The sequence below is a fragment of the Rattus rattus genome, chromosome 8 (assembly GCF_011064425.1).
Source record: "Rattus rattus isolate New Zealand chromosome 8, Rrattus_CSIRO_v1, whole genome shotgun sequence".
NCBI classification, from domain to species: Eukaryota; Metazoa; Chordata; class Mammalia; order Rodentia; family Muridae; genus Rattus; species Rattus rattus.
In genome coordinates, this window is record NC_046161.1 from 107,333,684 (window position 1) to 107,345,798 (window position 12,115).

General features: G+C 45.9%; 1 protein-coding gene across 1 annotated transcript in view; it reads left to right on the forward strand.

Moving 5' to 3' along the window:
- Positions 1-5,307, forward strand: part of Gadl1 (glutamate decarboxylase like 1) — a 141,396-nt gene extending 136,089 nt beyond the window's left edge. The window contains exon 14 of the mRNA XM_032910039.1: positions 4,258-5,307. Within this exon, the coding sequence (XP_032765930.1) occupies positions 4,258-4,431 (174 nt within the window). The 3' untranslated portion in view covers positions 4,432-5,307. The remainder of the gene's footprint in view (positions 1-4,257) is intronic.
- The last annotated feature ends 6,808 nt before the right edge of the window (positions 5,308-12,115 follow it).

Consider the following 12,115-nt stretch of genomic DNA (forward strand, 5'->3'; position numbering starts at 1 on the left):
AAAGTTTTTAAAATTCCCCAACAAATCATTATGAGACCAAAAAGAAAAAAATCTTCCAAAATTACCACTGAGCTCGATTTGTGTTGGCCATCGGGGCATGGGACCTCTGTGTCCCTAAGCGGTTTGTATGGCCAGTGAGACTCCATTAGAGAAGACATTTTTCCCCTTTGCAACAGGTTATCAACTGTGATTTCTTTGTGCTTTAAATCTACATGTATGTGTCCACTGTGAATCAATGTGCAGGGGCCCCAGGGGGAGTCAGAACTCCAAGAGTGAAAGGTGGTTGTGAGCTGCCATGCGGGTGCTGTGGGAACCCAACCTGGGTCCTCTGCAGGAGCAGAGAGTGCCCCTAACCACTGAGCCACCTCTCCCGGCCTCCTGTTTTGATTTTTTTTTTTTTTTTTTTGAGACAGGATCTTATGTAGCCTTAGGTGAGCCTTGAATTCTTGATCCTCCAGCTTCCACCTTTTGAACCCAGAGATATACATCACGTTTTTCAAAAGAGATTATCTGGATATGACCATCTTTCTTTATCAAAGGCCGAGAAGCTCCTAGGCAGTTGTCATCAAATGGCTACACTTGGTCGGAGAGAGACTTTTTTGTTGTTGTTGTTGTTTTTGGTTTTGTGCTCCCCTCTGTTTAAGCACCTTTAAATCCTTTGCTACCTTGTGTTGTGGCAGGATAACCACAGAGTGCTGTTGAAATGACCCGGTCATTACTGAGACGTGATTTATGGGGGGAACAGAAGTCCTATGGAAACGAGGGAGAGGAAGCCTCGCAATGAAATGGAAGTGTCAGGATCCTCCTCCACTTAAGATGCGGGAACCAAGCGCACTGAGGCACAAGGAGAGAATTTGATTTACAATTTGAAGGAAAAGCGGAGGGAAAATAATTGAGAGTTGGAAAGCAATCTCGGCCCTACCAAATTGCTTTCTGCCACGCGTGCTCCATTTAGGCGTGAGACTCCTGGACTTACATTCCGTTTGTGCATATTTTCCTTCCCCTGTGAATATTCCATCCTGCCAGATTGGGACAGTTTCTCAGCTGCTGCCAGCAAAAAAGGGAGGATCTGAACTGCCCAGGAGCAGAGCGCTGGTGTGTTTGAGGGCAAAGGTGGTAATGTGACCGCTAAGGAAGACATTCTGGTCTCTACACCGTAAACACGCGGGCAATTTTCAGATACCTCGAAGCGAGGGTCGCAAAAAAGAAAGAACTGGCAAAATGTTCAAGGCAATTATGGCTGCCTTTACGATGAAGATTTGTGCTAACGGACCCCATAGGGTGTTGGCTGTGAGGGGGCCTCCAGACTTTCCTACCCACTCCACATTTCTGGATAGATGAGGCCTTTACCATGGGCCTGGTAGTGACTACTTCTAGGAATTAATCTTCGAGTTCACTGACAGGTTAATAAATTCCCTGCACACTGTCAAACCCTCGCTCTACTCATTCTCTGGGACCCAGAGATATTTTATTACTTCTTCGTAATCTCAGAAAACCAGCAACAAACTTGAGCTTAGGATATTCACGTTCCACTTCAAGAGCATTGCCTGTGAGAGTATATATATATATATATGTATATATATATGTGTGTATATATATATATATTTCTGCATATATATATATAAATTTCTGCATATATATATATATATATATATATATATGCAGAAATTTAAACCTCCAGAACATCTTTTTTTTTTTTTTTCTTTTTTTTTTTCGAGCTGGGGACCGAACCCAGGGCCTTGCGCTTGCTAGGCAAACGCTTCTACCACTGAGCTAAATCCCAACCCCAGAACATCTTTTTATATTAAACATATCCTCTTATGTTTACAGTTAACTGCATTAGAAAGCATTTCTGGGGCTGGACGATGCCTCTGTAGGCAAAGATGCTTGCCCCTGAGCCAGTCAACCTAGGTTGGTAGGGAGATAGGGAAAACGGACTCTTAAAATTTTCCTCTGACTTCCATCCATGTGGCAGTGTCATGTGCCCTGCTTCCTCCTCCTAAATAAATAAATGAAATGTAAAAGAAGTTAAAGCAAAAAGATATTTCCGATTTGCTTATAAGCCGGGGCAGCCTGACAGATTCTCTTTGATGATGGCTTCACCGAGTGGCGGGAATGCCCTAAGCTGGCTGTGAGTCCCGAGTGCTTTCCACAGGTGGACAGGAAATGCCCGTCATACAGGCGAGGGCAGGTACAGGATAGAACGAGGCCTGTCATTGGACGAGAAGGAAGGATGGGCGGGAGAAAAGTTTGAGGGAAGAGGAGGGGACTGGAACGGAAGAGATAGAAAGGAGAAGCCGCGGTGGAAAGAACACGGAGGCTGACGTTAAGATTCCACTCTGCGCCTTTACAGGTTGTTATGAATATTCTCAAGGGATGGATGTGTACAGAGCTTTGTATGTCTAGGTGAGCAATTGTATCTCATCAACTGGATCAGAGGTTATTGTGTTGTGTGGTCTTTCACGTAGCGATTTACATTTAAGAGAGTGTGTGGCGGCTGGAGACACGGGCCCCCACGGAGTTGGGATGTGTGTTTCTGGCAGTGTGATATGGGATGGAGCAGAGCGGACGAGGTGATTTGCTGATGGAGATGAAGTATCTACCAGATACCTTGGGGCACTGTGGTGCCGGACCTAGTGGAGGGAAGCTAGAAGACAGCCATTCTTTTTATAGTTTCACAGCAACACCCTTCTTGGAGAGAAAAACTGAAACGCTGAAAAGTGAGCTGACCCAGACAAACAGATGATGCTGAAGCCACGAGAGTGGGTGCTTTAAATCGGCAGCGAGTCCAAGCTGATTTGTGTGTTGGAACAGCAAGCTGACAGGAATGGATCTGAACGGGGCCGTGATCCTAAAATCATCCACAGGCCCACAAGCTGCTAGTTCTGAACGTAATGCTTTTGGGCTCTCCTTGATGGACACACGGCCCTCGTGGTGATCATGGCCTTCTGAATATTGATCACTGCTGGCACCATGCTGGGATTTCCCTCATGGCCTCAGTTTACATACAGTGACCGCTTGTTAGAACAGGGAAAAAGTGAGGCTTTGTCACGAGCCTAAGTAAGACTTGTCTCTACACTACCTGGTGACCAGATGGGGTTGTGACCAGATGTTAAGAGCACGTGTTGGCATCTGAATGAGAAGAAGTTCACGTTACATGTGTGAGCACCCACATACATACACATGTGATGCATGCATATCCAGGTATGTGCCTATAGGCAGAGACGCTCCCTACTCAGGTCCATGAAGGTTAATAACTAAAGCATAAACCCCTAAAAAAAAGAGAGATGTATCATCATGCAACATTTTCATATGTACATTTTACATAAATATTTTCCCATTATACCTGCTCAGTTATATATATTTTGTTCCCTTGTCTTTATGGAAAGGACGTTTGTTTTATTTTCTTGACCATTGAGCAGGGATTTTCAAATGCTTAGGTGAGGCTTCCCTTAAGTAGAGGGCAGACAACTCATGGCCCATTACCATTCTATATAAAGTACACTCATCGAGAATCATCGGCAACGTTCAAGCCAGGCATGGTCATGTGTGCCGTAACCCCGGCAGAGACAGACAGATCCTGAGAGCTCATTGGCCAGCGGCTAGCATAGCTGAAATACCTTGCCTTGGTTGAGGAAGGATCCCATGTCCTAGCTGGCTTTAACCAGCAACTTGACATAGCCCAGAAGGGAGTGATCTCTGGGAGACATCTTCCATCTCTGGGAGTGATCATGTTGAATATGTGTCAGAGAGTGTCCCGATTGGTATAGGAGGTCCCAGTCCACTACGGACAGCACCAATTCCTGTCCAGGTTATCCTGGGATGTATAAGAAGCATCAGCACATAAATAAGCCAGCAAGCAGTGTCCCTTCATGGTGTCCGCTTCAAGTTCCTGCCTGAGTTCTTGCGCTGACATCCATTCATGACAGCCTGTGGTCTGTAAACTGAAATGAACTCCTTCCTACCCTGAGTTGCTTCTGAGTACAGTAGTTAATCCCAGCATCAGAAAGGGATTAAATTCTCTCCCGCGCCTGACTCTACTCATCCGTCCACGGACACGCTGCCACTGTTTCCCCGAGGTGTCAAGGGTGAGCTAACGTATCTCAGCCACTCAACTTGGTGTCTATGTGCTCCAAGTTCTCCGTGAGTTATTGTTACTTCAGCCTTGGGACGAGACTGAGAGATGCACCGGCTGACGAAAGAGCAGGTGAAGTGCTAAGCCACGTGGTTTAATCCATGTCCTTTCTCCCCTTGCAGGTGGCCCCAGCCATTAAGGAGAAAATGATGAAGAAGGGGAGTCTCATGTTGGGCTACCAGCCCCACCGGGGGAAAGTCAACTTCTTCCGCCAGGTGGTCATCAGCCCTCAAGTGAGCCGGGAAGACATGGACTTCCTGCTGGATGAGATAGACAGCCTGGGTAGAGACATGTAGCCACGGCTTTCATCCCCCAGAGGCATCACTCCTGTCCTGGGGACGGTCACGGATCCAGTGCATCTGAAGACTCACTAGATAGATGACGGTCCTGGTGAGATTAGGAAACACGCCCACTCCCCACACAGAAAACGCTAAGCAAATAGTCCTAAGGGTTCTTTGGCTGCCTGCTGCTACTGCTTGTAGAACGGAGAAAGTAGACATAATAAAAAAATTATTCTCTCAAATATCATCCTTTGAAACAACCCCGAGGACACTTTAGGCAGTGCCACGCGGATGGATGCTGGTTTGTAAGCTCCCATTGCTCTTTAAAGAACACAGAAACGCAACGTGGAGCTTACAGCAGTGAACCCCAGTGTGGCCCCTGTACCACCAGCATCAGCACCGTCAGGGACTTACTAAAAATACAAATTCTCCAGCCTTACCCCACACCACCTGAATCAGAAACTCTGGCTGGTTCCAGCATCCTGAGTTTTAATAAGCCCAACAGGTGAGTCTGATGCACAATAAATTCTGAGAGACAATGGTCCAGTAAAAAGCCTTTATGGGTGTTTTACCCCCTAAAGGACATGTGATATTTCAGTAGCCTCTCAGCCAGTCTTTGAAAAATACAGACCACATCCCCACACCTCGCTAGCTAGTTATATGCTAGAAATGGTTTATCTTAACACTTAAAAAGTGGAAAAGAATGTACAGCAAATGTGGGCTTGTTGAGTCATTTTTCTAGTAGGTAATCATGGGAAACTCAATAGCTATAGTTCAGGTCCCATTCTGCCTTTAGTGAGACACAGCAGCTTCTCGACTGTTGGAAAATAACACTGAGGTCAGATAGTTTGCAATCCCATTATATTTTTTTGAAATATTCAAATATATATATATGTATATGTATATATGTGTGTATATATATATGTATATATATATATATGCAAGAGAGGGAGAGATAGATAGATAGACTATATTAGATTCTTACAGCCTAAAGATACATGTTTTATTTGGGCTGAAGTGTTTTTGGGTTTCATTTTTGTTTCAGGAGTTACAATGAATCACTATTCTAATTCATCTGCATTATAAATTAGAGGAAGAAAACCAAACAGTTTTAATCAATGATTAGAAAACACTAATCCACTTCTCCAAGCATGCTATTGGGTGGGAACAAACATTGCAAGGCTGTGTGGGTCTCTGTCCCTCTTTTAGATTTTGAAATGCACTTCTTATTTTCACTCTCGGCTTTGTAGGGAATAAAATAAATTCCAGAAGTGAAGTCCAAGGTTGTACAACATCTTCCTTCTCAAATTCTGCAATGTCGGTTAGAGTTTTCAGTGGTCTATCTTGAGCAGAGACTCTAGATTTAGAGACCTCTCCATGGAGGTCCCCTGTTGTTCCTGGACGTGGATGACTGCAACTCTCTCTGGAACCCACACCTTAGATTTATTTCTGGGGGGTTTTCTTGACTGAGAACAGACGATCTGGAGATGATGTGTACATGAAGGCTGTGTGTTGAGATTTGTCCAGGTGTGGGGCTTGCAATCGCCTGACAATGGATCACTAACTCCTGACATTTAAATTTTGAGAAACGGATGTGTACTGTGTAGTCTGCACCAAACATCTTCATTGTAGACTGTGCGGCCATTCACTGTCTCCACTCATCAAAGGTATTTTCACTTCATTTCCTGAATTACTTCAAATTCCCTGGTGGTGGGAGCTATCGTGCATGAGTTGACTCTCGTTGCCTTTTCAAAATTGTTCTACATAGAGTGCTCCTAAGACTGATGCTTGAAATAAGTTGGATTCCATGAAATAAAGATCTCTGTCAGCACTGTGCATGACTGGTCTCTCTTTACATGACAGTTCTGTTTCTATTGATGATCTCAATACATCCCGAAGAAGTCAACTGATTCAACTGGAAATTTTGTCTAACAGTAGAAGAGGCCAGAAATGTTCTGTCCTAGTCAATACCAGTCCTCCACCCTCCCAAAAAAATCTGGAAAGAATAAATAGCAAAGTATGGATTTGTTGTTCAGTCATCTTTTTTTTTTTTTTTGGTTTTTTTTTTTTTCGGAGCTGGGGACCGAACCCAGGGCCTTGCGCTTCCTAGGCAAGCGCCACCACTGAGCTAAATCCCCAACCCTCAGTCATCTTTTCTACTAGGTAATCATGGGAAACTCAACAGCCCAGCTCAGGTCCAGCTGCCTTTGATGAGACATGGCCTCTTCTCGACTGATGGAGAGCACTGCTCCGGTCAGACAGTTTGCAATTCCATTAATTTTGTTTGTTTCTCGAAATATTCAGAAAACACTATCAATCAGGTATTTGGCACAATGGTTAGAAGAATAATTGTCTGAGAGGATAGGGTGAGAGCTCACTCAGTAAAACATTTGCCTTAAAAGCATTAAGACTTGCGTCAGATCCCTTAGAACTCATGAAGAGAAAAGGCTCCATGTAGTGAACTGCCCTTGGGTGGACAGGGATTGTCAGAGCCCTGAGCCACCAGCTCCACTCTGTCTCAAACAACAGCATCAAACAAACAAACACATAAAGAATAAATAAAATTAAAAAAAACTAAATGAAAACATAGGCGACGGATAAAATCAATGAAATCGCCTTTTAAAGTTTCATTCTAGAATTGCCAAAGATACCCACAAGTCAGGTGGTGGCAGGCAGGACAAATATAATTAACCAAAAGTCAAAGTGCTAAGGACGGGACAGGAGGTCTCGTTTTAAGCATCCTTTCAACACTGGCTTTAAATGAACTGAGTTGCTGTGGGCTTTAAAGATTTCACTCATTGGAAGTTGCCAGACCGTTCCTGTTGTCAAGGCAGCAATCCCTCTTAGTGACAGGCTGGGCTGACATCATAGCAAGCTGGATGCTTTCGGCAGGCTGCAAACACTGGGGAAACTTCTTCCCAGGTGCACGGCCACCGTTCCTGAAGCTGCAGCACCTGCTCCAGAGACCGTCCTCCAGCTACGTCAAGTAGAGTCAACCTACGGTCTTCCGCCATCAAAGTCTTGCTGAGCTATGAGGACCCTTGCTAACTTGGCAGGTTTTCAGTTTTCTAACTTCAGACCAGGTGGTAGCACGTCCTTCTGTGACCCAACAGAAAGCTTGAGACTAATGTCATTAGAGGCCAGGGATTGGTCCTTGTGTGTAAGTCTTAGGATTGGTAGAACTAGAAGCAATTGTGATTGGTGCAAATTACAAGCTTACATTTGCATGCCATATCCCCCTTGGCTGTTTGGCTTATTTTCCCAGCCAGCTTGAAAACAGCCCCCACCCCCATGATCTCCCCTAGCCCCCACCCTTAGGGTGGTTTTACTTGCCTACTGATGATTTTTATCATGGATAGTGCCTTAAGGTTTCTATTGCTGTGATGATGAAACGTCACGGCCAAAGGCAAGGTGGGGAGGAAAGGATTTATCTGGATTATACCTTCACATTATTGTACACCATTGAATGAAGTCAGGACAGGAACTCACACAGGGCAGGAACCTGGAAGCAGGAGCTGATGCAGAGGCCATGGAGGGATGCTGCTTACTGGCTTGCTCGTCATTACTTGATTGGCTCTTTTTTTTTTTTTTAAATAGATCCCAGGACCACCCACCAGCTCAGATAGGACATCACCCACAATGGACTGTGTCCTCCCGCATCTGCCATTAATTAAGAAAATGCCTTATAGCTAGAACCCACAGATACCTTTTCTCCATTGAGGTTCCTTACTCATGACAGATAACTCAAGCTTGTGTCATTGCTGTGACACTAGCCGGCATGCATGGTGTAGGCTGAGCTGGTAAAGCAAAGAGAAGAAAACCACAGGGCCCGACAAGGCGCCCACACCTGACACTGCTGAGTTAGTGGAAGGAGCCACGGCAAGAAAGAGAGGGCAGCTGACACGTTCCAGAGAACAGGCTGAGGACAGAGACGGTGAGGAAGAGAAGTGGTGGGGACGCGTAAGGATGGTGGGCAGAGAGAGACACTGAGAGAAGTAAAGAATGCGATCAGGAGGCACAAAGCTCAAGGAAACAAAGACAGGAGACCATGGGTCCTGGTTGCTTCAAGGCTTCTGGCATGGCCAATCCCTGAGGGCTACCTGTATATCTAGGTCTCCAAGGCTCACAAGGTAGAACTTGAGCTGCTGTTGAGGACTCCCAGTGTCCACGGTTTTGGAGCTGTGCCACAAACCGGTGCTAAGCACTACTACTGTTGGTTTCTGGGAAGAGCTGAGCCTTCTTCTAAATGCCAAGGGTCAGGCCAAGAGTGGGGATAGCCCAGAGAGAGAAGCCTTTCATATGAGCATCTAAAAATTAATCCCTTTGATCTCTACAGCTGACAACCATAAGCCTCTCTGTCTCTGGGCTTGGATCTATGAGCCTCTGGATCTGCCAGCTCATTCCATCAATGTTTGAACTTGAGGTTCCAACACTGCCAGTACTGGAAGAGCTACATACCCCTCTTCTTTCTTTCTCTCTTTCTTTCTCTCTTTCTTCTCCTTCTTCTTCCTCCTCTTCCTCCTCTTCCTCCTCCTCCTCTTCCTCTTCCTCCTCCTCCTCCTCCTCCTCCTCCTCCTCCTCCTCCTCCTCCTCCTCTTCCTCTTCCTCTTCCTCTTCTTCTTCTTCTTCTTCTTCTTCTTCTTCTTCTTCTTCTTCTTCTTCTTCTTCTTCTTCTTCTTCTTCTTCTTCTTCTTCTTCTTCTTCTTCTTCTCCTTCTTCTTCTTCTTCCAACAACAGAACTTTGTTCTTATCATGATGTGTGCACAGCTGGGTGCTCATTCTGTCTCCTGGACTGAGAGCCCTCACAGACTGCCTGAGGACATTTGGAAGCACACCATTTGGGATTTCAAAGGACTTTTCTGGTTTTCTGTTTAACAGCTCCACCCCAAAGTCATCTGGTCCTCCTGTGTAGCCTGAATAGTTTAGGTGACCAGAATATTGCCCTACAATATCACAGTGGAAGACCAGGATGTGCCACACCAGATACACCTCTTCAGCGCTTGGATCATCTATGTTCAGATGATTGGTTTTTGTTTTGTTTTGTTTTTTGTTTTTTGTTTTTTTAATGTAGGACTGGGAGGGGAGAGAGGAAGATTAGGGTAGGGGAGAGTGAGGGGTGAAAATGATGTAAAGTGTACTCATGCAGGAAATTCTCAAAAAATATAATAAAACGAAGCAGCGGTGTCTGCTAAATTAGAACAGGAAGGTGATTAACAAGCTATTTTTAAGTATCAGGAGGTGTAATAGAATAGATTATGCCATGCGCAACTGATTGGCAGGCCCCGAAATGTGCGCAAGTCCACAAGCTTGTCTTGATCAACAGTCTTTGCAAAGCAGGCCTGAAAGGCAAGCCCCCCACCCCTTAAAGTATGAAGCCATAATTATTCGAGTGAAAAAAAAAAGAGGAAACTAATTAGAAACGTGATAAGCAGCGATTAGGCAGTTACTTCAGGGAAAAATGGATGAGATGAGCAGATGCCAATCGGGGTAGCTTCTCTGGAAAGGGATGCCGGACAGGCTGGTTTAGATGAAAAGTTTCCAAGTCTGTCACCAGGGGAAGCAAGTGCCTTCAAGACAGGGCCATTAGCATATCATTTGCACACAAAATAAAAGGTCACCACAAAACAGGAAGTCCTTGGAGCAGAACTAGTCTTGCATTTAAAAAGCGCTGATTGGCTGATTGGCTGATTGGCGGAGGGACCAGGCCCCTAGGAGTGCTTTTGCCTACTGCTTATACTCCTGACCTAGCAGTAGCCAGAATGCAAATGACCCGGGGCGGGACAGAGTCTAGAGGTGGGTCAGAAGACCTTGGCTTCCATTTTGGCTGAGGCTCTTGGGACTGAGCCCAGAGACCTTGTGCAAGGGGAGCGTGTGTGTGTGTGTGTGTGTGTGTGTGTGTGTGTGTGTGTGTGTGTGTGTGTGTGTGTGTGAAGATTTTCTGCTCTTGTCCGCAGCTCTCTCTAGCTCTCCAGCGCTACCCCGTAGCTTGAGCTGGTGGTGTCAATGGCCGCACAAAGCTTGCACTTCAGCCCAGGCTGAATGCCTGGCTGCCAACCAATCAGAGCTTCCAGGGACCAAACCACTACCGAAAGACTATACATGGACTGACCCAGGGATCCAACTGCATATGTAGCAGAGAACAGCCTTGTTGGGGCACCGGTGGAAGGGAAAGCCCGTGGTCTTACCAAGGTTGGACCCCCAGTGCAGGGGAATATGGGGGAGGGGAATAAGGGGGATGAATGCGGGGAATACCCGTATGGGGGAGGGGAGGGAATGGGGGCTTATGGACAGGAAACCCGGAAGGGGAATAACCTTTGAAATGTAAGTAAAGAAATATATAATAAAAAATTTAAAAAAAAAAGAAAAAGAAAAAAAGCTGTGGGACTTAAAGTGGGTGGAGCCTCAAAGAAGAAGTGGGTCATGGACCGTTCACTTCAGGTTCCCAGCTAGGTTCCGCTTCTGAATTTTGCTTCCGGATTGTGGACACTGTTAATACTACCAGACGATATTAAGACCACTACCACAATTTTCGAGCCAAATCTGAAGCGAGCTTTAATTAAGCACTCGCCAGGATGATGGCCTCTGGCCAGGTTCATCCTAGGATTCCCAGAAAGTGGCGACAAGCCACATTTTGCAGAGGTTAATAGAGGGAAACCTATTAGGCTCTAATGTGCCCCACCGGGCCCAATCATTAGCAAGATATATCCTGATGTACTTCCTGTCTGCGTACCTCTCGCCTACATCCAGAGTCAAGCGTAAATACCGATGAACTTCCTGGTCATGTACCTCCCAGCTACATGTGACCGACCACAACCTGTGCAGTTGGGAAAACAAAAAACAAAAAACAACTTGTTTAAGGGGAGCAAAAAAACACGAGGCTTTCTGTCTTACACAAACAGTAGCTTCCAGCATTTCAGGACTTATCTGTCCTTCAGCAAGGTTAGAGACATTTTGTGCTTTGTGGGTCTCTTATGCACAGGAATTAAAACGTAAAACATAGCTTAGCTCTCGTAGACACTATTTGGCCAGCCATCTTCTCTTCCTGCTGCAGTGTCTTCCCAGCCACAGTGGATTGTGTCACCTTCAACTGTAAAACCAGAGAAATTTCCCTGCTCCCCGGCTTGTTAGGTATCTGGTCCCAGCAACCAGAAAAGTAGCACAATCAATGAGTCGGACCACTGAGCTCTCCAGGGCTTTGTGCTGCTGCCCCTCGCGCCAGCCTTGCTGGCTTTCAGGGTGGGCAATTTGACTCTGGAGCCCAGGTGTTGCCATTAGAATCCTCCTGTAGCTAGAGTAGGAACAGAATGGAAACATCAAGGTGAACACGCACGCACGCACGCACGGATGCACGCACGCCAACTTGAAAAGGAAGCCTGGCAGCCCATCCTTAGCTGAGCTTCATGCACAAAACTGAGCATGCCCATGCGTGCAGTGAGTGGGTGGGGTGGGGAGGAGCACCCCCCCCCCCGCAATATAAGCCGGAGAGGTAAGGACTATGAAACTCCTAGGAGGGGCTGTACACCAGATGGTCAGATGTTTTTTTGAGCTCTTTCCTCGGTGGCTTGTTAGGCCACTTCCATTCCTGGGTTTAATAAGCTGTCTCTATTTTTAGACAAGAACTGGCAGCCCTGTGAACTCATCTCCCGTGATCGCCACAAATAAGTGCTGTTCATTTCACGAAGACTTAATAAGGAAAAAG